The sequence below is a fragment of the Eulemur rufifrons genome, chromosome 7 (assembly GCF_041146395.1).
Source record: "Eulemur rufifrons isolate Redbay chromosome 7, OSU_ERuf_1, whole genome shotgun sequence".
NCBI lineage: Eukaryota > Metazoa > Chordata > Mammalia > Primates > Lemuridae > Eulemur > Eulemur rufifrons.
Window position 1 is genome coordinate 274,862,597 of NC_090989.1, and position 25,922 is coordinate 274,888,518.

A 25,922-nucleotide genomic window follows, 5' to 3' on the forward strand; every position below is an offset into this window, starting at 1 on the left:
TCTATTGTTAGTGACCTACACTATCTTCTTTGAGGTAGCAAAATGGTACAGACAGAATAATTTTGTCACCACACATATTGACTTGACTATGATTACTGTGAGTTGAGAGGTTGTTGAAATGAGAGAGACTGTAAAAATATTACAATTTGAAGAGAGGCTTAGGCTATTTGAAGGTTTATTCAAAACTCTCTCTTCTGTATAATGGCATTGTGACTCACTTTGATTTCTCTCTGGAAGATAGCACATGCTACACCATTACTGAAATGATCAAAGTTATGCAAGCCATACTGATTTGTTATCATTTTGCTTAATAGTCCTCTATGCTCCATGTTAGACCTGATAGATGAGAGGTTCAGACTTGGTGATTTAAAAACATCTTTTCAGTTTAAGTATAATGAGATTCTAGGTCAGTCAACAGAGACCAGAATCATTTACTCATGAACTGACTTTTCCCCAAATCCAACCAATAGGGAGCCAACAGGGAAGATTATTCCACAGGAATGTGATTCACATCAATTAGTAAGGGTATACTCCATCTATTTAGATCTTAACTCTTTGATCTCAGGAGATGTGCTGCCATTCCCTGTTTGCCTGGGAGCCAGGTTGAAAGTTTCCTGAGATGCAGAGTTTCTTAAAAAGCCTGCGAAGAGCTCCTTTAACCTCCTGGTTCCTGAGGCTGTAGATTAGTGGATTTAGCATAGGGGTAACTACTGTGTAGAAGATGGCGACCTGACGATCCTGGTCCAAGTCGTAGCTGGAGGATGGTCGGAGGTACATGTGGATCACAGAGCCATACAGGAGCAGCACAACCAGGATGTGGGAGCTACAAGTGGACAGAGCTTTGCTCAGGGCAGCGACTGAGTGCATGCGGGCTATAGCAACACCAATGCGGGCATAGGAACCCAGAATGAAGAAGAAGGGGCTGACCACCACAGCTACACCCTCAGTAAATATTAACATTTCATTGACCACTGGCCGGGTGCAGGAGAGCTGCAGCAGGGGAGTGATGTCACAGAAGAAGTGGGTAACCTGGTTGCCACAGAAGGTTAAGCGGGAGACCAATACACTATAAAGGAGGCTGTTGAGGCTGACAACCACCCATGAGGTCAATGTTATGCACAGACAAAGGCGATGGCTGACAATGGTGGAATATCTTAAGGGGTCACAGATGGCAACATAGCGGTCATATGCCATGGCAGCTAGCACGTGGCCTTCCATGCTGCCCACAGCCATAAAGAAGAACAGCTGGATTATGCAGCAGTTATATGAGATGGTTCGATGCACAGACAGTGTGTGCACCAGCATCTGAGGAACAGTGATGGTTGTCAGAACTATGTCAATAAAGGAAAGCTGGCTGAGTAGGAAATACATGGGGGTCTGAAGCTTGGGGTCTGAGCAGGCAACAATTACTAATAGGGCATTGCCCATAACTGCAACCAGGTACATGGCAAGGACAAGACCAAATATAACTGGCTGCATCTCCGGCCAGCTGGACAAGCCCAACAAGACAAATTCAGTCACTTCTGTCCAGTTTATAGTGGCCATAAGACATGGTCTACATCACCTGCAAAGAGGGAAGATCACAGTTGGAAAGGAAAGAGAAAGATGTCAAGCTTACCCAGACCTCAGAGTCCCTGCATCTTAGATGCACCAGTGGAGTAAGGATCTGGTGGATGTGGAGAAGCTCAATTTTGTTCCTTGGTAGGGGTGATCATATTCCATTAACTCACTAAACTTACCTTGGATGAAAGTAGAAATGATTAATATAACCATTGATTCTATTAATTTTTAATGAATAATATAATCTGCCAGTGGGTAGGATTCTCATGTTTTTCAGCTCAGGTTTTCCCTATAGGCAGATAGACAAGGTATACCAAAGAGGTAACTTTTGAGGCTGCTATACAAATAAAGATATTTGATGTAATGCTATATTTCTACATGAATATGAGAAAAATCATGTTAAAATAGTATAGTGTATGTATACGAGAATGTATAACAAAAAGCAGAGGTCCCTTACACTATGCTTGCCCACCACCATGTTTAGTTTTAACTGTTCTGGTAGTTCATGCCTCTCTGCCTCTAAATAACATGCCATTTGCTTATGCATTGTGTTCATGTTTTCTCAATTTAAGATATCTATTGTCTCTCTATTCTGAAAGGTGAAGTTTTATTGTGATTACATTATCCTTACTCTTTTCTCCTGCTTTCCCAAAATTTTGATGATTATTTTAGTTCTTCAAGTAGTTACTTTTCTGCTTTAAATGGTATACTTAAATCTATATTTCTCATTCCCCCAACTTTAGCCTCCACTTCTCCTCTCACCGCCCCTCTTACCTTGCCCAAACTTCAGAAAGCTGTACTTTCACTCGTATAATCTCAAGATTGAAAACATGTAAATTCTGAGTTGTAATCATAGTTGCCTTCCAAGTAAAATTTTAAAATTCATAAAGAACATTTACATTATTGTAATTATGTAAATATTATCTACTGCAGAACCAAAGATGTGCTACGGTCATATTTAATCTTTGATGAGTCCAGTGTTACACCTCAATAAAGGAGAATATTCCTAAAATTATTACAAAATTAGTATTCTGTGTTTGAAGAAGTGGAGATATTTTGCTTGGAAAGAGGCAGGGATAGTCATCTTCAATTAACTGAGGGATGTTATATAGAAGTTAAACATATGTCAGCTGCAGGAAGCAGGAAGCAGACCTAGGATCAATTTTTTAAAGATGAGGTGCTTAACTTCATATTGGAATCAAGAATAACTTGTTAATAATTAGACATGTAAAAACTTAGAATGAGCTACTTTGATAGTTGATAGTTTCCTAGCACTCACAATGTTCGAAAAGAGAACAAATAATGACTTATTGTGAATATTTTCAAGAATAAAACATTTATTTATCTAATAGTATCCCCCTAAATTTCCAATCCCAAGTTTTCTGTTTCTTTGGGTTCCATATTTTGTATCTGGCATTAGATTGAAGTTTCTTTCTTTTACTTGGAAAAAAATTAAAAATAAAATTAGTAGTCTGTTCTAATACTTCATCAGTTCTTCTAAATAATACTACCTTTATATACTTCTAATTTCTTATACATTTTTCTCATATTTATGCACGTATGTATACAGACATATGTGTTTGCATATGAATACATATATACATACATTAACACATGCACATACACATTTTTTACCATCTCTATCATTAGACATTCTATCTTTTGCTTATGTGGCAGGAACACTCTGTTAGCCTCCAGTGATTCCCACCCCCTGGCAGTATTAACCAATGGGATATGGCAAAGATGATGGGATGTCATCACCGTGATTAAGTTGCAAACATTATAACTTCCACCTTGCTAGCATACTCTCTTTACTGTTTCTGGGTTTGCACACTTTATGAGGAAATCTGCCATGCTGTTTAGGTCCACATGAAAAAGTACTAAAAAAGCCTCCAGCAAACAGACTGCTCCTAACTGAGGCCCTCAGTCTAACATCCCTCAAGGACCTGCATTTCCCCAACAACCATGTGAATTTGGAATTGGATCCTTCCCACCCTGAGCTATTAGATGAGACCCCAGTCCTGGACAACACTTTGGTTATAGCCTTGAGGGAGACCCTGAAACAGTGGATCCCGCTAAACCATTCCTGGATTCCTGTGCAATAATAAATGTGTGTTGTTTTAAGCTACTGAGTTTGTGGTAATTAGTTATGCAGTAATAGATAACTAATACCACTCAGAGTTCATTCTTTCCTTCTTGAGGACATTTTTACTTTGAGTCCACTTACAGTCTCTCTCAATGTTAACAAACTGTTCTATAGGCCTGCCATGCTCTTGGCATCTCAGGATTTGGTATAAGTAGGTTATTCAGTATTTTATATTTTGTTTTTTTAAATTATTTTATATTCAGTTTTTTTATGTTGGCTTTTCTCTGTTATGTTACTGTTTTGTCATATCTGGTGCATTTGAGGTTGCCTGTTTTAGGTAGCAAGTGTCAGGTTCTTACACTATTGTATTTGATATACAACCTTTCCACACGGTCATATGGGGAGCTTGCCTTTATGCTACTCGTCCCAAATAAAAATGAGGGCTTTCCTCCAGGATGCTAATGATCAGTTTGGTAACCCTAATTCTCTCTCTTTCTAGAAAAGAATTATCAAGTTTTCTATTGGGTAAAATGCTAAGGCTATCCTAGGGAAGAGGGAAAGACATTTGTGAACTGGCTGGCTTAGCTGTATTGCAAGAAGACTTTTTCATTTTGGTTAATACCCCTATATTCTGCACCATTTCCCCATTCTTCCTCTCACCCTTCTCCAGAATTGGTTCCCTCTGGGCCTTGGGTCCCTGCCAGGAAGATCAGCCCTCTCCTCCGTTATAATCCTTTCCTGAGTATTCTAGGGGATTTTTATCATATTGCCCCTTTCTGTCTGGCTCTTAGAAATCCACTGAAATATCACATCTGCTAATGAGTCCCCTTTCTTCCCATTTATTATTATGTGGATTTCTTTTATTATTGTTTTGCTGCTATCTCTAGAGAGATGGAGGAACAATTACGTATTGTATGATAAATCTGATACCTTTACCCAAAAGTCAAAGAGTTAGGGATGGCTCTGGTTTCCTAAGATGTCTATCTCCACTATAGGAATTTAGTCACAGAACAGATGACATACCCAAGTCTTCTAGTAAGGAACATTTCCCCTGAATTGTAATGAAAACACTAAAAATCGATAAAAATTTATTGCCTTTTGAGCTCTTTTTGTTAGATAGTAAGTCAGACATTCACATTGTCTTTCATCATAAAAAAAATCAATTCATTAGGCTTTTTTTTTTTTTTTTGCATTTGTCACATTTTCCTGAAGCACATTCTAATTTACTTAGCTGGACTTTGATTTTCCTAAATCTCCTCAAACATACATTTTCAGGTCAGCTTTAACTAACAGATATCATCAATAAAAATTTAATATCAGCTATGATGTATCATTTCTCACATAACAAATTCTACAGTTCTGAATAAACCTTACTCTGATCCCTTAAATGGCAATTACATTAAATCTAATATAAGAAGAAAACTGCTCCTTACGAGGAATGCAGTGTCTCAGAACAAAAAGGATTAAGGATGGATTAATAAACATTTGGAAGAATAGTATACCTCACTCATAATTAATGGAATATAAACTAATAAACATTATACCATTTCATCTGTCAATTTGGGTTTTTAAATAAATCATAGCTCCCATACTGGAGAAAATGTGAGTATTAACCTATAGAGGTGAGGTACAACTTAATGAAAACTTTCAGGAAAGCAAATGGCTACATGGATGAAGACCCTGGAGAATACTCACAATCTTTGACCAAGAAATTAATTTTGGGAGAATTTTACCAAGGAAATAATCAGAAATGATCATATGATCTTTGTACAAAAATATTCATCACAGGATGATTCAAAGTAGCATAAAACTTGGTTGTCCAATGATATGGGACAAGTTAAATAAATTTCAGTACATTCATATAACATAAACTATGTAGCGATTAAGAACAATGTTTTAGATTATATCTCAGGGTATGATAATATTATCCACAATATAAGATTATGCTTAAAATGTGTAATTTTATTACACATTTTATGCTTAAAATATGTAATATATACAGTATGGTCATGGTTTACCAGATATGCATTAAAATGACCACAAGAAAATATACTAAAAACCTGAAGGGTAATTTCTGGATAGAGAATTTATAGAGGGTTTTTTTAAATTCAGGATTTTATTTATCTATCTTACTTTATATGGCCTACATTTTCTAGAATACATAGATAGCACTTTTATAATAAGATAAAAATGTAATGTGATTAAAGTATCAAATGACCATTTCATCATCTATACTTTATCTAAGGGGAAAAGCTAATGCTAAATTATTATTTTGGTTTGATTCTTTATGGTTAGATTCTTTCTAGCTTTCCTAGAATAAAAAGACACAAATTATATCAAATTCAAAAAGTGTATCAATTACAAAGACAGCCGTTATTGTGAGACGCTAGAATAGTAAACTAGCTTTAATAAAGAATCAAGGCAGGGCGCAGTGGCTCATGCCTGTAATCCTAGCACTCTGGAGGCCGAGGCAGGAGGATTGCTTGAGGTCAGAAGTTCGAGACCAGGCTGAGCAAGAGCGAGACCCATCTCTACTAAAAAAAACTAAAGGTCATACATGGAGCAAAAGCTTAAAAGAGAAAGAAAACTTACATTTTCCAGTGTCTGTTCTTTTTTCTCTATTTCTTCCTCTATCCTCTGTTTCAGTGGTTGTTGCTCAAACTGTATGCCGTTATGGTACTATTACTCATGCAAGACATGGCCACACACAGTTGTTAACATGGATGTATAGAAGAAGATGAAAGAGAAGAAGAGGTGGGAGGGAAGAGGGATGGAATCCCTTCATGGGGAAAAGATGAGAGACAACATTCTCCAAAAAGGAAAAAGTAGCAAAGACTGTAGACTTATCCATTATGAGGATAAGAATGTAATAACATAGAGAGTCCATTTTCTTCCGAGCAAAGCAAAATTATTTTAAAGTAATTATATGCAACAAGAATAATAAGCAGTGGTAGTACTCTTGTTGGCTGATTTCTTCAAGGATTCATCTCTGTACCTGTCCTATTTTCCAATATCTCAACATTGCTCCCATTACAGCCAAAGCTCTGTGGATCCTGTTCAGGCAACTTTAAGGGACAAAGGATGCTGATAAAGGAAAGACAGAGGGGAAAAATTCTTTTAGGAGAGATATGAAGATACACACAAAGACAGCAGCTGAACATCTCAAGACAGTAAAGTAAATTGAAATCTGGAAGAACAAAAGGAAGAATCCCTGGAAAGGGACAGATAAGCGCCTCAGGTTTCTTACTTTCCACTTGGAGCTTCAGGGACATCTAAAGTGAGGGAGGAGGGAGAGAGCTAGAGTGCCAAGCCCCAACCCTGCTTATTCTTAACTTTCCCCTTTGATGAGAGCACCAAGAGAGAAATTCTGAGTCTTTACTGGGCTTTTTGGGGATACAAAATAGATGTACATATTTTCTGTGCACATGTGATAATTTGATATATTCATATAATGTGTAAAGATCAAATCAGGGTAATTGGTGTATCCATCACCTTAAATATTTATCTTTCTTTATGCTAGGAACATTTGAATTATTATCTCCTAGGTATTTTGAAATGCACAGTAGATTATTGTTAACTAAAGTTACCCTACTGATCTAACGAACTATGTTAGAAATATGATCTGTTTAATGCATTCTTCTTTTTTTGTTTGTTTGTTTATTTTTTTTTTTTTAATTTTACAGAATCAAAGAGTCTAACAGTATATCTTGTTAGATACAGTATGTCCTCATAATGTATACATTATTTCTTGTACAATGATATGAAATAATATGGGAAATATTCATGATAAGTTATTAAGTGAACAGTGCAAGTTAAAAACAATAGTTTCATTTTTTTTTCCCCACCCCCCCTTTCCCGAGTCAGCATAATGCATTCTTGATCTAAATTCTATTTCTAGTATGTTATGTTCTGTCCCTACACCTTGGGTTGATGAATCTCAGATTTGACACAGGTCGAATCTGAGATATATAAATAAGAACCTCCTTTATTATTGTCTCAAAAATAGATCCTCCAAATTCTCACAAAATAAATTAGGTCCTCTGTCACACATCTTGCACGTAGGAACCATAAAATGTCTCTCCATGTTGCATGGCTATATTCTTCATCTCAGTCTTTGAGTTTCCACTAAAACATGTAGATAAATTTTAAATGTTATGATTGACAATTCCTCCACCCTATTGCTTCCTTTGACTATATTTGTACCTCATCATACTCTCTTTGGTCTCCTTGGTGCCAATATTACACTATTTTCTATAAGAGGATTATGATTTATTATTTTCTATTCCCTTTCTATTTACTCTGAGGATGGGGCATAACCTTAGTCTCACCTTTTCTCTGTATCTAACATCATACACCAAAGTTAGGAAGTCTGGGCAGAGTTGCACACCCTCTTGCCCACATCCTTACAAAATTAAGAATCCCCTTATTGCCGTGTTTTATAAAAGCCATTCTGTAAGGAAGCTCATCACAATGAAACAGCCTTACTTACATGCTCTCACTCTGGGATTCTACTAACCCCAGGAACCTTCAATTGTGTTCACATGAAGTACTAATTGGAATGGGCTGAGCCCTTCCACCTTTATCAAATGGGGCTGTGACTCAAGAGCCTGCTCATTCTCCTTCCTTATAGCTAGAGCTCACCGAGGCAAACCCATAAAACTTCTGAAAACAACTGTGCCTGCAGGGAAGGTCTACCCTTTGGGGGATTCCATAACCTTGTTTAACATCAACAGACAGGCAAGGAGAAACCCCAAGGGGAAACGGATTCCCATTTCATCATCTCAAGAAGCCATCTTTCCTAACCTATTCTTTCTGTATCAAGTGTTTGCTATTAATTCAAACATCTTAACTCACCTGAACTAGTAGTGCAAGTCGTGAGGCCTCACAAGATAGCCATGAGCCAACTCTGACCATGTTATCATGTTTCCATCCTACTCACCAATGATTTTCTCATTTCCTGTCCTCACCCAGTTCCATCCTTTAGCTGGATTTAATCCAGCCATTTTGTTTATCTCTTTTATAAAAATATGTATATGTTTTCCTTAGAATGGTGGATTTAAACAAGTCTTTGAGAAATAAACCAAACAGCAAGAGGCAGAGCATCATATTGAAAAATCTATGATTATATGCAAATGAAAAAATTCTTGGTCTCATTTTAAAATATAATAATAATGACATATGGCTTATCAATATAGAGTACATGTCATAGAAAGAACCACGAATTGGTTACATAGCAGTATTTTTCCATCATTCATTTGCAAGGAAGAAATATAATCACTAGCTAGAAAACCAAACTAATAGTTGGTAAATATGGTCAAATTCCAGTGAAAACAGATATAGATATTTTAATAAATATTCTAAAAAAATGGACTACATTTATCAAGATCCACAGAGTGGCATTTGCTATTTTTGTTTGCAGAGGATCTATTTGTGTATCTATTAATAACAACAGCTTTACTTATCTTTTGGGGAGTGACTCCTCTCCTAGTGGATGCAGACTAATGACAATGTCAGACACCTTCCCACCCAGAACTTTAGGTAGGAGACAAGGGGATTAAGTGGTTGAGTGTGATTCATTTCCACCAGTCTCACTCTAAACAGACAGTCCTGTATTCTAGACTGTATCTTCTCTCTTCAAACCACCCTATACCCCTGCCCACACACATGCAACTACATTTTTATTTCTGCTCGATTAATGCTCTATAAATGAGTCGATCTAGACATTGAATTGCAACAGCTGCTAATTTCACCAAAATAGCGACATAACCAGACATTATATCTTCCACTGATGGAATAACATAGGACCATCTATGAAATAGTGTCCCTGTTCCAAAAATCAAACATGAATACAATCAAGCTTCTAGATCAGAATTCTGATTTATGAAGAATACGAAGTACAGAGGAACATGTTAAGCTACAATATGGTGATAACATCAGACAAATCCAGATTGTAGAAAATTCCACAGAAAAATTGCACAATTTCTGTCACAAATAAATTGCAAGAGACAGAGAGGGGAAAGAAGAGGAAGACGAAGAGGAGGAGGAAGGAAGAAAGAGAATGAAAATACTAAAGAACTAATAAAAAATCATGAACCTTATTTGAATCCTGATTTTTAAAAACCATAGAAATAATTTTATTATATTTATGATACAAATGGATATTTCAACAGTGACTGGACATTTGGTGATATTAAGAAATTGTAGTTAAAACTTTAGGTATGAATGGCATTGAGGTTGTATTTTTAAAAGTTCCTATCTTATAGAGATTGGGATTAAATATGTGTTTGTGTATATGTGTGTGTGTGTGTGTGTGTGTGTAAAATGATATGATATCTGGAATTTGGTTTGAGACAATAGTGAGAGAAGTGGGCTGAAGTAGAAATGATGCAATTTTGGCAAAGAGTTGATTTGATGATTAATAAAGTTGCATAATGGACACTATTCTTCTGTGGCTATTTTCAACAGAAACATTTCTTCACAAAAAAGTCAGAATAAAATTAAAAAAATATGTATGTACAAAGCAACAAAAAGATTTCTTAGATATATAGGATTCAAAAAACTACCAGTTATCCATCAGGATTAAAATAGTTACTAAGAAAGAAACTCTAATGCTCAACATCACTAATCATCAAAGAAATGTAAATTGAAACTAAAATGAAATATAACCTCACATCCACTAGAATGGCTATCAAAAAGATGAAAGGTAAACGTTGGAGAGGATGTGGAATAAAGGGAACTCTTGCACACCGTTGGTGGGAATATAAATTATTATACTACAGTCATTATGGAACAGTATGGAGGTTCCTGAAAAAATTAAAAAACAGAACCAGCACATGGCCCAGCAATCTCACTACCAGGTATATATCCAAAGAAAATATAATCAGCATGTCAAAGAGATATCTGCACTCCATGTTCATTGAAACATTATTTACAATATCCAAGATCTGGAATCAACCTAAATGTCCATCAATGGATGAATGAATAAAGAAAATGTGGCATATATAAGCAATGGGATACTCTTCAGAAAGAAATTCTGTCATTTATGACAACATAGATAAGCCTGGAAGATATAATGCTAAGTGAAATAAGTCAGGCATAGAAAGATAAGTACTTATCTCACTTATATGTGGAAGCTAAAAATAGTTGAACTCATAGACATAGTGAGTAGATTGGTTACCAGGGGCTGGTGGGATAGAGGAATATTAAGAGATGTTGGCCAAAGGATACAAAATTTCAGATAGATAGGAGATATAAGTTCAAGAGATCAGTTCCTATCAAAAGCACAATCTACGATTTTGTAGAAATGGAAAAGCTAATCCTAAAATTCATGTGAAATTGCAAGAAACCATGAGTAGTCAAAATAATCTGGAAAATACAAAAAAAACAAAGTTGGAAAATTCACACTTCCCTATTTCAAAAATGACTACAAAGCTACAGTAATCAAAACAGTGTGGTACTGACAGAAGGATAGACACATAGATCACTAGAATAGAATTGAGAGCTTAGAAATAAGTTCATATCCCTAAGATCAATTGATTTTTTTTTTTACAAGTGTGCTAAGAACATCCAAGGAGAAAAGAACAGTCTCTTCAACAAATGGTGCTGGAATAGCTGGATGGATCCTCACCTCACACCATATACAAAAATTAACTCGAAATTGACCAAAGACCTAAGTATAAGAGCTAAAAGTAGAGAACCCTCATTCACTGCTGGTGGGAATATAAATTGATACAGAATTATGGAAAACGGTATGGAAGTCCCTCAAAAACTTAATAATAGAGCAACCATATAACCTGCTTCTGGTTTGAGGGAAGGGAGGAATGCAGGGGCTATTTAAAGCAGTAAAACTGTCCTGTAGGATACTATAATGGTGAATACATGTCATTATGCATTTGTCCAAAACCATAGAATGTACTAAACCAGGAGTGAACCTTAATGTAAATTATTGGTTGAGGAAATGATGTCTCAATGTAGGTTCATCAATCGTAACAAATACACTACTCTGGCGTGGATGTTGATGGTGGGTTGATAGAGTTGATAGTGGCTGTGGGTGGGGAGGAGAAGGGTATATGGGAACTCTCTGTACTTTCTGCTCTATTTTGCTGTGAACCTAAGACTACTTTAAAATATTAAGCTTATTTTTTAAAAAATAAAATAAAAACTGAATGCAGTCACGTGAAAGACAAAAAATCATGGTAAGTCTCTCAGTATGTATGAAAAGGCATCTATAAGACATGTTTTTTTTTTCCCCCCAGAGTATGTTTTTGTCTGCTTTGTCAAAGATTAGATGGCCATATGAGGATGGTTTTATATCTGGATTTTCTGTTCTGTTCCACTGGTCTGTGTCCCTGCACTTGTGCCAATACCATGCAGTTTTAATAACCACATCCTTGTAGCATAGTTTGAAGTCTGGTAAATTAATACCTCCCATTTTGTTTTTATTGCCTAAAATTGCTTTTGCTAAACGGGGTTTTCTCTGCTTCCATACAAAGCATAAAATTATTTTTTCTATATCTGTGAAAAATGATGTTGGTAATTTAATAGGGATTGCACTGAATCTATAGATCACTTTGGGTACTATAGACATTTTAACAATGTTGAGTCTGCTGACCCACGAGCATGGTATGGTTTTCCACCTGTTTACGTCCTCTGCTATTTCCTTCCTCAGTGTTTCATAGTTCTCCCTGTAGAGGTCTTTTACCTTCTTAGTTAAATATATTCCTAGGTACTTTATTTTCTTTGTAGCTATTGTGAAGGATATTGAGTGTTTGATTTGGTTCTCAGTTTGACTGTTCTTGGTGTATATGGATGCCTCTGATTTGTATGTATTGATTTTGTATCCTGAGACTTTACTGAATTCATTTATCAATTCCAGGAGTCTCTTGGTTGAATTCTTGGGGTTTTCTAGATATAATATCATATCATCAGCAAATAGTGAGAGTTTGATCTCTTCTTCCCCCATTTGGATGCCCTTAATTCTGCTCTCTTGACTAATTGCTCTCACAAGGACTTCCAGCACTATGTTGAATAGAAGTGGAGATAGTAGGCAAACTTGTCTGGTTCCAGTTCTAAGTGGGAATGCTTTCAGTTTTTCCTCATTCAGTATGATGTTGGCTGTGGGTTTGTCATATATGGTCCACACCTTTCACCTCTCACAAAAATCAAATCACAGTGGATAACAGACTTAAACCTAAAGTGTGAAGGTATTAGAATTCTAGAAGAAAATGTGGGAAAAACTGTTATAGACATTGACCTAGGCAAAGAATTTAAGAAGAAGACCCCAAAGGCAATCACAGCAACAACAAAAATAAATAAATGGGACCTGATCAAATTAAAAAGGTTCTGGACAGCCAAAGAAACTGTCATGAGAGCAAACAGACAACCTACAGAATGGGAAAAAATTTTGCATGCTACACATCCGATGAAGGGATGATAACTAGAATCTATTTAGAACTCAGGAAAATCAGCAAGAAAAAAATCAAACAACCCTATCAAAAAGTGGGCAAAGGACATGAATAGAAACTTTTCAAAAGAATGTCCAACAAACATATGAAAAAATGCTCAACATCTCTAATCATCAGGGAAATGCAAATCAAAACCACAGTGAGATATCACTTGTCTCCAGTGAGAATGGCCTTTATCAAAAAGTTCCAAAGCAATAAATGTTGGTGTGGATGCAGAGAGATAGGAACACTCATACACTGTTGGTGGGACTGCAAACTAGTGCAATCTTTGTGGAAAGCAATATGGAGATATCTCAAAGAAATACAAGTAGATCTACCATTTGATCCAGCAATCTCATTGCTGGACATCTACCCAAAAGAACAAAAGACATTCTATAATAGAGACATATGCACTTGAATGTTTATAGCAGCACAATTCACAATTGCAAAGATGTATAAACAACCCAAGTGCCCATCAATACATGAGTGGATTAATATAATGTGGTATATGTATACCATGGAGTACTACTCAGCTATAAGAAACAATGGTGATATAGCACCTCTTGTATTTTCCTGGATAGAGCTAGAACCCATCCTACTAAGTGAAGTATTCCAAGAATGGAAAAATAAGCACCACATGGACTCACCATCAAATTGGTTTCACTGATCATCACCTAAGAGCACATTTAGGAATAACATTAATTGGGTCTTGGGCAGAAGTGAGGGCCGGGAGGGGATAGGTGTATACATACATAATGAGTACAGTGCGCATTGTCTGGGGGATGGACATGCTTGAAGCTCTGACTCAGGGCAGGGAGGGCAAGGGCAATATATGTAACCTAAACTTTTGTACCCCTATAACATGCTGAAATAAAAAATTTTTTTTAATTGTGTGACAATGGTGGTACTAGCTACCAAAATCTCTGGGATATGGCAAAGGCAGTGCTAAGAGGGAAATTTATAGCACTAAATCCCTACATCAAAAATACAAAAGGGGCCGGGCGCGGTGGCTCACGCCTGTAATCCTAGCACTCTGGGAGGCCGAGGTGGGCGGATCGTTTGAGCTCAGGAGTTCGAGACCAGCCTGAGCAAGAGCGAGACCCCATCTCTACTAAAAATAGAAAGAAATTATATGGACAGCTAAAAATATATATAGAAAAAAAATTAGCCGGGCATGGTGGTGCATGCCTGTAGTCCCAGTTACTCGGGAGGCTGAGACAGGAGGATCGCTTGAGCTCAGGAGTTTGAGGTTGCTGTGAGCTAGGCTGACGCCATGGCACTCACTCTAGCCTGGGCAACAGAGTGAGACTCTGTCTCAAAAAAAAAAAAAAAAAAAAGACAAAAAGATAAAAAATAAACAACCTAATGTCATACCTCAAGGAACTAGAAAAACAAGAAAAAAGCAAGCCCAAAGCTACTAGAAGAGAAAAAATAACAAAGATCAGAGCAGAACTAAATGAAATTTAAACCAAAACAAAAAAAATACAAAGTATCAAGGAAATGAAAAGTTGATTCTTTGAGGATAAACAAATTCATAGACCACTAGCTAGATTAACCAAGAAGAGAGAGGATTCAAAAATGCTCAATCAGAAATGAAAAGGAGACATTACAACTGATACCACAGAAATACAAAAGATCATCTGAGACTACTCTAAACAACTTCATGCATACAAACTAGAAAAATCTAGAGGAAATGGATAAATTTCTGGAAACACATGATCTCCCAAGCTTTAATCAGGAAGAAACAGAAATCCTGAACAGACCAATAATGAATAGTGAGATTGAATCAGTGATAAGAACTCTCTCATCTAAATAAATAAAATTAAAAAAAAATCTCCCATCAAAAAAAAAAAAAGGCTAGAACCAGATGGATTCACAGTCTAATTCTACCAGACCTACAAAGAACTCGTACGCATCTTACTGAAACTGTTCCATAGCATTGAAATACAGAGAATCCTCCCTAACTCATTCTATGAAGCCAATGTCACCCTGATACCAAAGCCAAGAAAGGACACAACAACAACAACAACAACAACAAAAATAGAGACCAATAACAACAACAACAACAACAACAAAAATAGAGACCAATATCCTTGATGAACATAGATGCAACAATGAAATACTAGCAAACTGAATCCAAAAGCACATCAAAAAGATAATCACCATAATCAAGTGGGTTTCAAGGATGCAAGGATGGTTCAACATATGCAAATCACTAAATGTGATTCACCACATAAACAGAATTAAAAACAAAAACCACATGATTATCTCAATACATGCAGAAAAAGCATTCAACAAAATTCAACATCCCTTAATGATAAAAAAAAAAAAAACCAACAGAAACTAGACATAGAACGAACATACCTCAAAGTAATAAAAGCCATATATAAAAGCCAACATAGCCAACATCATAGTGGATGGAAAATAGCTGAAAGTATTCTCCCTAAGAACTAGAATAAGACAAGGATGCCCATTTTTGCCACTTCTATTCAACATAATACTGGAAGTCCTATCCAGAGCAATCATGCAAGAGAAAGAAATAAAGTGCACGCAAATTAGAAAAGAGGAAGTCAAACTATCCTGTTTACTAAGGATATGATCTTATACCTACAAAACCCTAAAGCCAACTGCAAAAGACTCCTAGAATTAATAAATTAATTTAGTAAAGTTTGAAGTTACAAAATCAATGTATAAAAATCAGTAGCATGTCTATACACTAATAACAATCAAGCTGAGAATCAAATAAAGAACTCAAGTCCATTTATAATAGCTGTAAAAATAAATAAAATATCTTGGAATATAGTTAACCAAGGAGGTAAAAGATCTCTACAAGAACTATAAAACACTGATGAAAGGAATCATAGATGACACAAACAAATGGAAAAGAGTCCCATGCTCATGGACTGGAAGAATCAATATTGTTAAAATGTCCATACTGACCAAAGTAATCTACAGATTCAATGTAATTTCTATCAAAATACCAATGTGATTTTTCACTGAATTTGGAAAAAACTACCCTAAAATTCATATGCAACCAAAAAAGAGACCAAATAGCCAAAGCAATCCTAAGCAAAAAAAAAAAAAAAAGTATATATATATATATATATATCTGGAAGAATTACATTACCTGACTTAAAATTATACTACAAGGCAATAGTAACCAAAACAGCATGGTATGGATGTAAAGTAAACATGTAGACTACTGGAACAGAGTAGAGTATCCAGAAATAAAGCCAAATACCTACAATCAACTGATCTTTAACAAAGCAAAAAAAAGCATACACTGGGGAAATGACCGTCTTTTCAATAAATGGTGCTGGGAAAATCTGATAGACTCATGCAGAAGAAAGAAATTGGATCCTTATCTCTCAACATATACAAAAATTAACTCAATATGGACTAAGACTTTAATGTAAGACCTGACACCATAAATATTCTTCTAGACATTGGCCCAGGCAAAGAATTTATGACTAACATCCCAAAGCAAATACAAAAACAACAACAAAAAATAAATAAATGGGACTTAAACTAAAAGGCTTCTGTACAGCAAAAGATATAACCAACAGTTTAAATTGACATGATATGCAATGGGAGAAAATATTCACAAGCTATACATCTCAAAAAGGTGTAATATCCATAATCTATAAGGAATTTAAAAAAAGCAGCAAGAAAAAAACAAATAACGCCAACAAAAAGTGGGCAAAAGACATAAAAACATATTTTTCAAAAGAAGAGAAACAAATGGCCAACAAACATAAGAAAAAAATGCGAAACATAACTAATAAGGGAAATGCAAATTAAAACCAGAATGAGATACCACCTTATCCCATCACACTGGCCATTATTGAGGAGTTAAAAAAATAATAGTTGCTGACATGGATTTGGTGAAAAGGGAATGCCTTTACACTGTTGGTGGGAATGTAAATTAGTACAACCTCTATGGAAAATAGTATGGAGATTTATTAAGAAACTAAAAGTAGATCTATCATTTAATCCAGCAATCCCACTACTGGGGATCTATTCAGAGGAAAAAAAGACATTTTATAGAAAAGACACCTGCACCTGTATGTTTAGCATAGGATAATTCACAATTGCAAAGATATGGAACAAACTTAAGAACCCACCAACTGATAAGTGGATAAAGAAAAAAATACTTGTGTGTGTGTGTGTGTGTGTGTGTGTGTTTGTATAATGGAATATCACTCAGCCATGAAAAACAATGAAATAATGTCTTTTGCAACAATTTGAATGGACTCGGAGCCCATTATTCTAAGTGAAGTAACCCAGGAACAAAAAAACAAATACCAAATGTTCTCACTTATAAACGGAGCTAAGCAATCAGTATGCGTGGTCATCTAGAGTGATTTAATGGACATTGGAAATTCAGTAGGGGACAAGCATACAGAATGAAAATTTACTTATTGGGTACAATGTACACTATTCAGGTGATGGGTATATTAAAAACATAGACTATCCACTATGCAATTCATCCATATGACAAAAACAATTAATACCTGTTAAACCTCTTTAAAAAAAGAAAGAAAGAAAAAGAAGCAGAGAGTAGAATGGTGGTTACCAGGGGCTTGCAGTTAGGGTAAATGGGGAAATGCTAGTTGAAGGGTACAAGCTATCAGTTATGAGATGAGCAGTCTCGGGGGATTTAATGTACAGCATGATGCATATAGTTTAACAATACTGTATTGTTTATATAAAATGTCCTAAGACAGTAGATCATAGGTGCTCTCACCACACACACACACACACACACACACACACAATATTAACAATGTGTGGTGATGGATGTGTTAATTAATTTGAATGTGGTAACCATTCCACAATGTGTACATCCAGCAAATAATCACACTGTACATCTTGAATATATATAATTTTTATTTATCATCTATACCTTAAGAAAATTAGGGGAGATAAGAAAAAAAGAAAGAATGGTAGATGACTGAATTGTAAGACGGAATCAGAATTCAGTAAGTAACAGAAAACAGGTAAGACGTAAAAGGCAGGGCAATTGCAGACCCTGATGTATGGATTCTGTGGGCTTCCATGAATCAATAGGAGCAAAATTTCTGAAGCTGGTGGCATTCCTTAGTCAGATAGCAAGGAATGGAGATCAAATATGTCATCATCAGACTTGGAGATTGCCTAATAAGGAAAGGGTGACTTATGGTTGAGTTCAAAGGTCATGACACTACCTTTTGTTTGAAGGTGGTCATAAGGTAATTGACACTAAACTAGTAGCTGTATATAATCTTGGGAGGGTTGGGAAAGAAGGTACCAATGATGTCGGGGTATGCTGGAGTAGTTGTCCTGTAAGAAATGGAAACACTAAGCGGGGAGCCAAATAGAAATGGACCCAGGTAGCAACACCCACTACTCTGTCCTCAGTGCTATTTGGGACATCTCCCAGGTAAGCCCTGAATAAGCTTCGAATGGCCAGAAACAGAAAAGTACTGTCCATCTTGGATACCTACGCCAAGCTAAGCAGATGCTGTGCAACACCTAGAGGTTCTGAGAGGACAGTGCGGCCACCTGGGGAGTGAGAACACTTGCAATCCCTCTGGATCACTGGAGACCGTTCTGCACAAAGGTAATGAATGTGTGTTTTCTTACTCTCTCCCCCATCAAACACCAGGGACTTAGTGGCAAAGTCTCAGAAGATACTCCCATGAGGAAAGCAGGGGCTATGAGTATGTACAGCTTGTGAATGACGGTAAAATTCCAGGGAAGGGAGCATTCAGAATCAAGAAGCATTTGGAGACTTTCTACAATTAGATACCTTTCTGTTTGCTGTCTCTAGGCACAGACTTGTTTTCCTTTTGACCAATCATTTCATGGAACAGAAATGAGAGGAATGATTACATGAGGCAAAATATCAATGTCCTTTCTAGGTAAGAAGTCAACTCTGAGAGTGTCTGCTGAGAGAGTGGAAATATCTGATCTCTGAGAGATAATTAATGATACTAAATGAGAGAGCTAACTTATGTTCGTCCCTAGTGCAGATTTTCTATATTCACACTCTTAAGGCTGGAACTTCCTTTATGCCAGTCTACTTCTGAGTCACATTCCCCTGACCTCAAGATATGAATTATGAGCTGAAGAGAAGGGAAGTTTATGAGAGAAGCTTCTTACACAAGTTCACTCCCTGCTCACACTTTGTCTCCGCCCATCTTTCTTTTGCCCATAACTGTTTACACCCTATCAGTGTTCTTTAGGTGATTTTCCTGCTTCCATTGCAAATGATGTGGAAACATCTTGATTTCAAAGAAAGGTTATTGTCAACCACAAGCTAGAGAAAACTACCACATTATGATCTAGATGTGGGTCAGCCACAGATAATCTTAATCAGAAGATGACCTGAACCTGATTCATAGTTTGCATCTGTGGTTCCTGTGATGATCAGCCACAGAGTAAGAAGGAGGAAAAGGTATCAAACTCTCAGACCTGATATATTTCTCTCCTTCTCTCCCAAGTATCTGTATCCTTTCTCTGTGGATCTTGCCATGGACTGAATGTTTGTGCCCCCCGAAATTTGTATGTTAAAAGGCTAATACCCAATGATGGTATTTGGAGTTGGGGCCTGTGGGAGGTTATCTGGCCATGAAGGTTGGAGCCCTCATGATGGGATTAGTGCCCTTATAAGAAGAACTGCTTCCTCTGTCTTCTTCTCCCAGGTGAGATTCCATGGGAGGATGACCATCTGAAAATCAAGAACAGGCCCACTGAAGACTGATTTGATGGCACCTTAAGCTTGGACTTCCTAGCCTCCAAAAATGTGAGAAATAAATATTTGCTGTTTAAGCTACCCAGTCTATGGTAATTTCTTATGGCAGCCTGAACTAAGACAGATCTCCACCTCAAAGATTTTTTGAAAAGTGAAAACGTACATTCAGCTCTAATTTTTCAATACTCAGGAAGAAAATTAAACTTCAGAATAAGTCTCTATTAATAGCTGTTCAGTGAAAGAACAAGATGAAAAGATGCATGTTGTAGATGACATAAGAACTTCTAATCGACAATGTTGTTTATCTTTAGTGCATACACTCCATGGGAATGTCGAACCTGACAGAACTTTCTGAATTTATCCTCTGGGGACTCTCCTCTCGGCCTGAGGACCAGAAGCCACTCTTTGCCCTCTTTCTTATCATATACCTGGTCACCGTGGTGGGAAATATGCTCATCATCTCAGCTATCCACTCTGACTCTCGGCTCCAAAACCCTATGTATTTCTTCCTAAGCGTCTTGTCCTTTGCTGATATTTGCTACACAACAGTCATAGTCCCCAAGATGCTGGTGAACTTCTTATCAGACAAAAAGACCATTTCCTATGCTGAATGCCTGACGCAAATGTATTTCTTCCTGGCCTTTGGAAACATAGATAGTTATCTGCTGGCAGCTATGGCCATTGACCGCTATGTAGCCATCTGTAACCCCTTCCACTATGTCACTGTTATGAACCGCAGGTGCTGTGCCTTGCTGCTGGCCTTATCCATCACTTTCTCCTATCTCCACTCCTTGCTACATGTCCTCCTGATGAATCAGCTCACCTTTTGTGCATCAAATGTTATCCATCACTTTTTTTGTGATGTCAACCCTGTCCTGAAACTGTCCTGTTCTTCTACCTTTGTCAATGAAGTTGTGGCCATGACAGAAGGGCTGGCCTCTGTGATGGCTCCTTTTGTCTGTATCCTCATCTCTTACCTGAGAATCCTCATTTCTGTTCTCAAGATTCCTTCAGCAGCTGGAAAACACAAAGCCTTCTCCACCTGCAGCTCCCATCTCACTGTGGTGACCTTATTTTATGGAAGTATTACCTATGTCTATTGTCAGCCCTTGTCCAGCTATACTGTCCAGGACAGAATAGCAACAATCAACTACACTGTGTTGACACCAATGCTAAACCCATTCATCTACAGTTTAAGAAACAAAGACATGAAACAGGGCTTAGAGAAATTGTTAAACAAGATTAAGTTTCAAATGGGTATGTTTCCTTCTACAAAGGCCAATTAAATTTGTGGACCCTGATTTGCAAGGGGGGTGTATGAGTCTGTGTGAGTGTGAGAGAGAGAGCACTGATGCAATTCCTTTGTGGAGAATGCTCTTTCATCAATTGTAGATACACTTTGCAATTTTGTGCCCTGTGATCTCTAATCACCCCAGGACTGGACAGTTCACATGTCTTGATACTGATACTTCAATCATAGACTTGCTCTATAATATCTCTCCATTGCAGGAAATCATTCCATTCCCTTTACGCTTCCCACATTTATTTGGAGCCTCCCATATTCCTTCTATTTATAAATTAAACCAAGGTTGGTCATTTGAACTAGCACAGAATGTTTGTATACATCTATATATTAATAGATATCTAACTATGCAAAGATATTTATGTATACATAGGTACTCTATTCTATTTGAAGCTGTCAGAAATTTTTTGCAGATGTGTAGGGGAGTGTGGATAGGTATTCATCATCTCCCATCAGATTAAGGGCTCCCCAATCGCTGAGTCTGTGTTCCTTGATCATGCCACAATACAGCTATAGTCCCTTTTCTTCATTCTCACAAGAGCTAGATGGATGTCTTGGGCTGTGGGGTCATAGATTCTCAACAACTGACACCAATCACCTCATTGACTGTCAGGTACAGAGCTCTATGCCTCTACATGTGTTTGGTCTCTACTCTTCCTTCTTTCATATATTCACAGTACGTTCATCTCCTGGCTCTTCCTTCCTGTGTGCTCTTCTCTCTAGAGATGTCTGTATTTCCATAGTCTCTTATTGAATTTGTTTCAGAATAAAGGAAGGTTTACTCCATGTAATTAGAAATGTTTCCTATAGGCACTAGAGGCAGAGTCAAAAATCAGTGGATATAAACTACTAGTATGGATTATTTGTAGCCATGGATGTTGACTAGAGCTTGCTTTGGGATTGGCAACTGGCTTTCAATTCTTCTTGTAAGCTCTAATGAAGACTCTGTGGAGATGTCACCCTTTGCCGTCATGGGATGGTTAAATAAAACATTATTTTCCCATTAAATTAAAAAATCTCCATTATCATATAGTAAATTCCAATAATCACCTAAATCTTTTTCCTGACGTGTTATTTCATTCCACCAATGTAATCACCTCTACTTGTGTCAAACCATAATGTTTGATGGTTACAGCTTTTTAAAATATATATAAAGTAATTGTTCCTTCTTTGAATCTTACCTTTTATAAATACAATTGACAATCCTCACACATTTATTTCTTCGTGTGAAATTTTTTAAGACTGATACTTTTTTTTCTTTTTACCAACTATTTTTATGTATGGTGTCAATATGAACATATAGAGTTTGAATTTGGTTTAGACAGATATATTGATAGATCATCTCAACCACTCTCATGCTATATATGTTAGATGACCACATTCATATATAAATATATGATTTATATGTTGATTTGCTTAAAACTGACATATTTATGATATTATTTTCTCATCCAAGAAATTTTATATCTTTCCCTTTACTCATACATTGATCCTTCCTACAAACTACATACACTCTGTGGTCCTCTAGCATTTGTTTGACTGCCCTCAAATGATAGAGAATTCACAACACAATGGGATAACCTATCAGAGAAATTAAAATTAAAATTACAATGAGATCTCACCTTACGTCTATCAGAATGGCCACAATTAGTAAGTCAAAAACCAATAGATGCTGGCACAGATGCTGTAAAAACAGAATGCTTATATACTATTGGTGGGAATGTAGATTAGTATGACCTCCATGAAAAACTGTATGGAGATTTCTCACAGAACTAAAAGTAGATCTACATTTAGTCCGGCAATCCCACTACTAGGGATCCACCCAGAGCAAAAGAACTCATTTCATAGAAAAGACATCTGACCCTGTACATTTATCGCAACACAATTCACAATTGCGAAGACAGAACCAACTTAAGTGCCCACCAAGTGATAAGTGGATAAAGAAAATGTGTGTGTGTCTTTGTGTGTTTGCGTGTATGTATATACTGACCATGGAATACGACTCAGCCATGAAAAAGAATGAAATAGTGTCTTTTTCAGAAACTTGGATGGATCTGGAAGCCATTATTATAAGTGAAGTAACCCTGGAACAAAAAACCAAATACCACATGTTCACACTTATAAATGGAGTTAAGCAATGAGTATGTGTGGTCATCTACTGTGACTGAATGGACATTGGCGACTCAGTAGAGGAAGGGCATGCAGGACAAAAAATTACCTATTGGGTACAATGTACACTATTTAGGTGACGGGTATATTAAAAGCTTAGACTCTCCACTATGCAATTCATTCATGTAAGAAAAAACCATTTTGTACTCCCTAAATCATCACCTAAGAGCACATTTAGAATAACATTAATCAGGTGTCGGGCAGATGTGGGGGGGAGGGGATGGGTGTATACATAATAATGAGTGCGATGTGCACTGTCTAGGGGATGCACATGCTTGAAGCTCTGACTTGGGTGGATGGGGGGCAAGGGCAATATATGTAACCTAAACTTTTGTACCCCCATAATATGCTGAAATAAACAACAACAACAGCAAGAAAACTATCAAATTTTTAAAAAGTAAGAAAGAAAAAACAAGAGAGAGTAGAAGGTGGTTGCCAGGATTTGGGAGTTGGTGGAAGTGGAGAGATATTGGTCAAAGGATACACATTTCAGTTATAAGATGAGCAAGTTGTGGGGATTTAATGTACAGCATGATGACTATAGTTAATAATACTATCTTGTCTACATAAAATTTCCTAAGACAGTAAATCATAGGTGTTCTCACCAAACACACACACACAATGTTAACAATGTGAGGTGATGGATGTGTTAATTAATTTGAATGTGCTAATCATTCATATTGTACACCTTGAATATATATAATTTTTATTTATAATTTATACCTTAAGAAAATCAAGGGACAGAAAACATATTAAAAAATGCTCAACATCTCTAATCATTAGAGAAATGCAAATCAAAACCACAATGAGATATTACCTAACCCCAGTGAGATTGGCCTCTATCAAAAAAATCCCAAAACAACAAATCCTGGTGGGAATGTGGAGAGACGGGAACACTCTTACACTGCTGGTGGGACTGCAAATTGGTGCAACCTCTGTGGAAAAGAATTTGGAGATACCTCAAAGAGTTAAAAACAGAAATACCGTTCGATCCAGCAATAGCACTATTAGGCATCTACCCAAAAGAGCAAAAGACATTCTATAATAAAGACATCTGCACCCGAATGTTTATGGCAGCACAATTCACTATTGCAAGGATGTGGCAACAGCCCAAGTGTCCGTCAATTCATGAGTGGATTATTAAAATTTGGTGTATGTATACAATGGAATATTACTCAATTATAAGAAATGACAGTGATATAGCACCTCTTTTATTTTCCTGGATTGAGCTTGAGTCCATTATCCACAGTGAGGTATCACAAGATCGGAGGAATAGCCTCTACATGTTTTCACCCTCAGATGGGCACTAACTGATCAACAATATGGTGGTCACACAGTAGTAATATTCTACAGGGACTAGGGAGGTGAGAGGCAAACTCACAACTAATGGTCCTCGTGTGCATTGTAAAGGGGAAGGGCAAGCCTCTAAACTTCATTTGGGTGAGGCAAAGACATAAAATGTAACCAAAACATTTGTATCCTCATAATACCCTGAAATAAAAAAAAGAAAAAAAAAAGAAAATCAGGGCAAAAAGAAAACAAGAAATAAAATGAGGTGACTGAATTGTAAGATGGAACTAGAAATCAATAAATGACAGAAAACAGGTAAGATGTAAAAGGCAGGGCAATTGCAGACTCTGATGTGTGGATTCTGTGGGCTTCCATGAATCAACGGGAGTAAAATATCTGAAGCTGGTGGCTTTCCTTAGTGTGATAGCAAGGAATGGAGATCAAACATGTGCTCATCAGACTTGGAGATGGCCTAATAAGTAAAGGGTGACTTATGGTTGAGTTCAAAGGTCATGACACTACATTTTGTTACAAGGCAGCAATAAAGTTGCTGGTACTAAATGACTGGCTGTATCTAATCTTGGGAGGGTTGGGAAAGAAGGTACTGATGGGGTTGGGGTGCTCTGGAGTAGCTGCACATTGGCGAAATGGAGGCACTAAGAGGGAAGCCAAATAGAAATTTTATAGGTTCAAGGGGGAAAATAGGTTCACAGGTAGCAATACCTACTACTTTGTCCTCAGTGCTATTTGGGACATCTCCCAGGTAAACCCTCAAAGAGCTTGAAAGAGCCAGGAACACAAAAGTACTGTCCATCTTGGATAACTACGCCAACCTAAGCAGATGTTGCACAACACCTAGAGGTTCTGAGAGGACTTTGGGGCCACCTGGGGAGTGAGAACGCTTGCAATCCCTCTGGATGATTGGAGACCATTCTGCACAAAGGTAATGAATGTGTGTTTTCTTACTCTCTCCCCCACCAAACACCAGGGAATTAGTGGCAAAGTCTCAGAAGATACTCCCATGAGGAAAGCAGGGGCTATGAGTACATACAGCTTGAGAATGATGGTAAGAATACAGGGAAGGGAGCATTCAGAATCAGGAAGTATTTGGAGACTTTCTACAATTAGATACCTTTCTGTATGCTGTCTCTAGGCACGGATTTGTTTTCCTTTTGACCAATCATTTCATGGAACAGAAATGAGAGGAATGAATGCATGAGGCAAAATATCAATGTCCTCTCCAGGTAAGAAATCAACTTTGAGAGTGTCTGCTGAGAGAGTGGAACTATCTGATCTCTGAGAGATAATTAGCCATACTGGACACTAAATGAGAGA

The 25,922-nt window shown here is 37.0% G+C and overlaps 2 protein-coding genes across 2 annotated transcripts; one reads left to right on the plus strand and one right to left on the minus strand.

Annotated features, from left to right (window-relative positions):
• Positions 1–561: 561 nt before the first annotated feature.
• On the minus strand, positions 562–1,545 carry LOC138386007 (olfactory receptor 1f45-like). Its single transcript, XM_069472163.1, has one exon. The coding sequence runs from the start codon at positions 1,543–1,545 to the stop codon at positions 562–564; it is 984 nt and encodes a 327-aa protein (XP_069328264.1).
• Positions 1,546–20,145: 18,600 nt separating this feature from the next.
• On the plus strand, positions 20,146–21,111 carry LOC138387548 (olfactory receptor 1L3-like). The gene has a single exon (XM_069474636.1). It carries the CDS (start codon positions 20,149–20,151, stop codon positions 21,109–21,111), a length of 963 nt encoding a protein of 320 aa, XP_069330737.1. The 5' UTR covers positions 20,146–20,148.
• The last annotated feature ends 4,811 nt before the right edge of the window (positions 21,112–25,922 follow it).

Coding starts and splice junctions, on each gene's coding strand:
- LOC138386007 (XM_069472163.1), bottom strand. CDS start 1,545: ATGGCCACTATAAACTGGACAGAAGTGACTGAATTTGTCTTGTTGGGC.
- LOC138387548 (XM_069474636.1), top strand. CDS start 20,149: ATGGGAATGTCGAACCTGACAGAACTTTCTGAATTTATCCTCTGGGGA.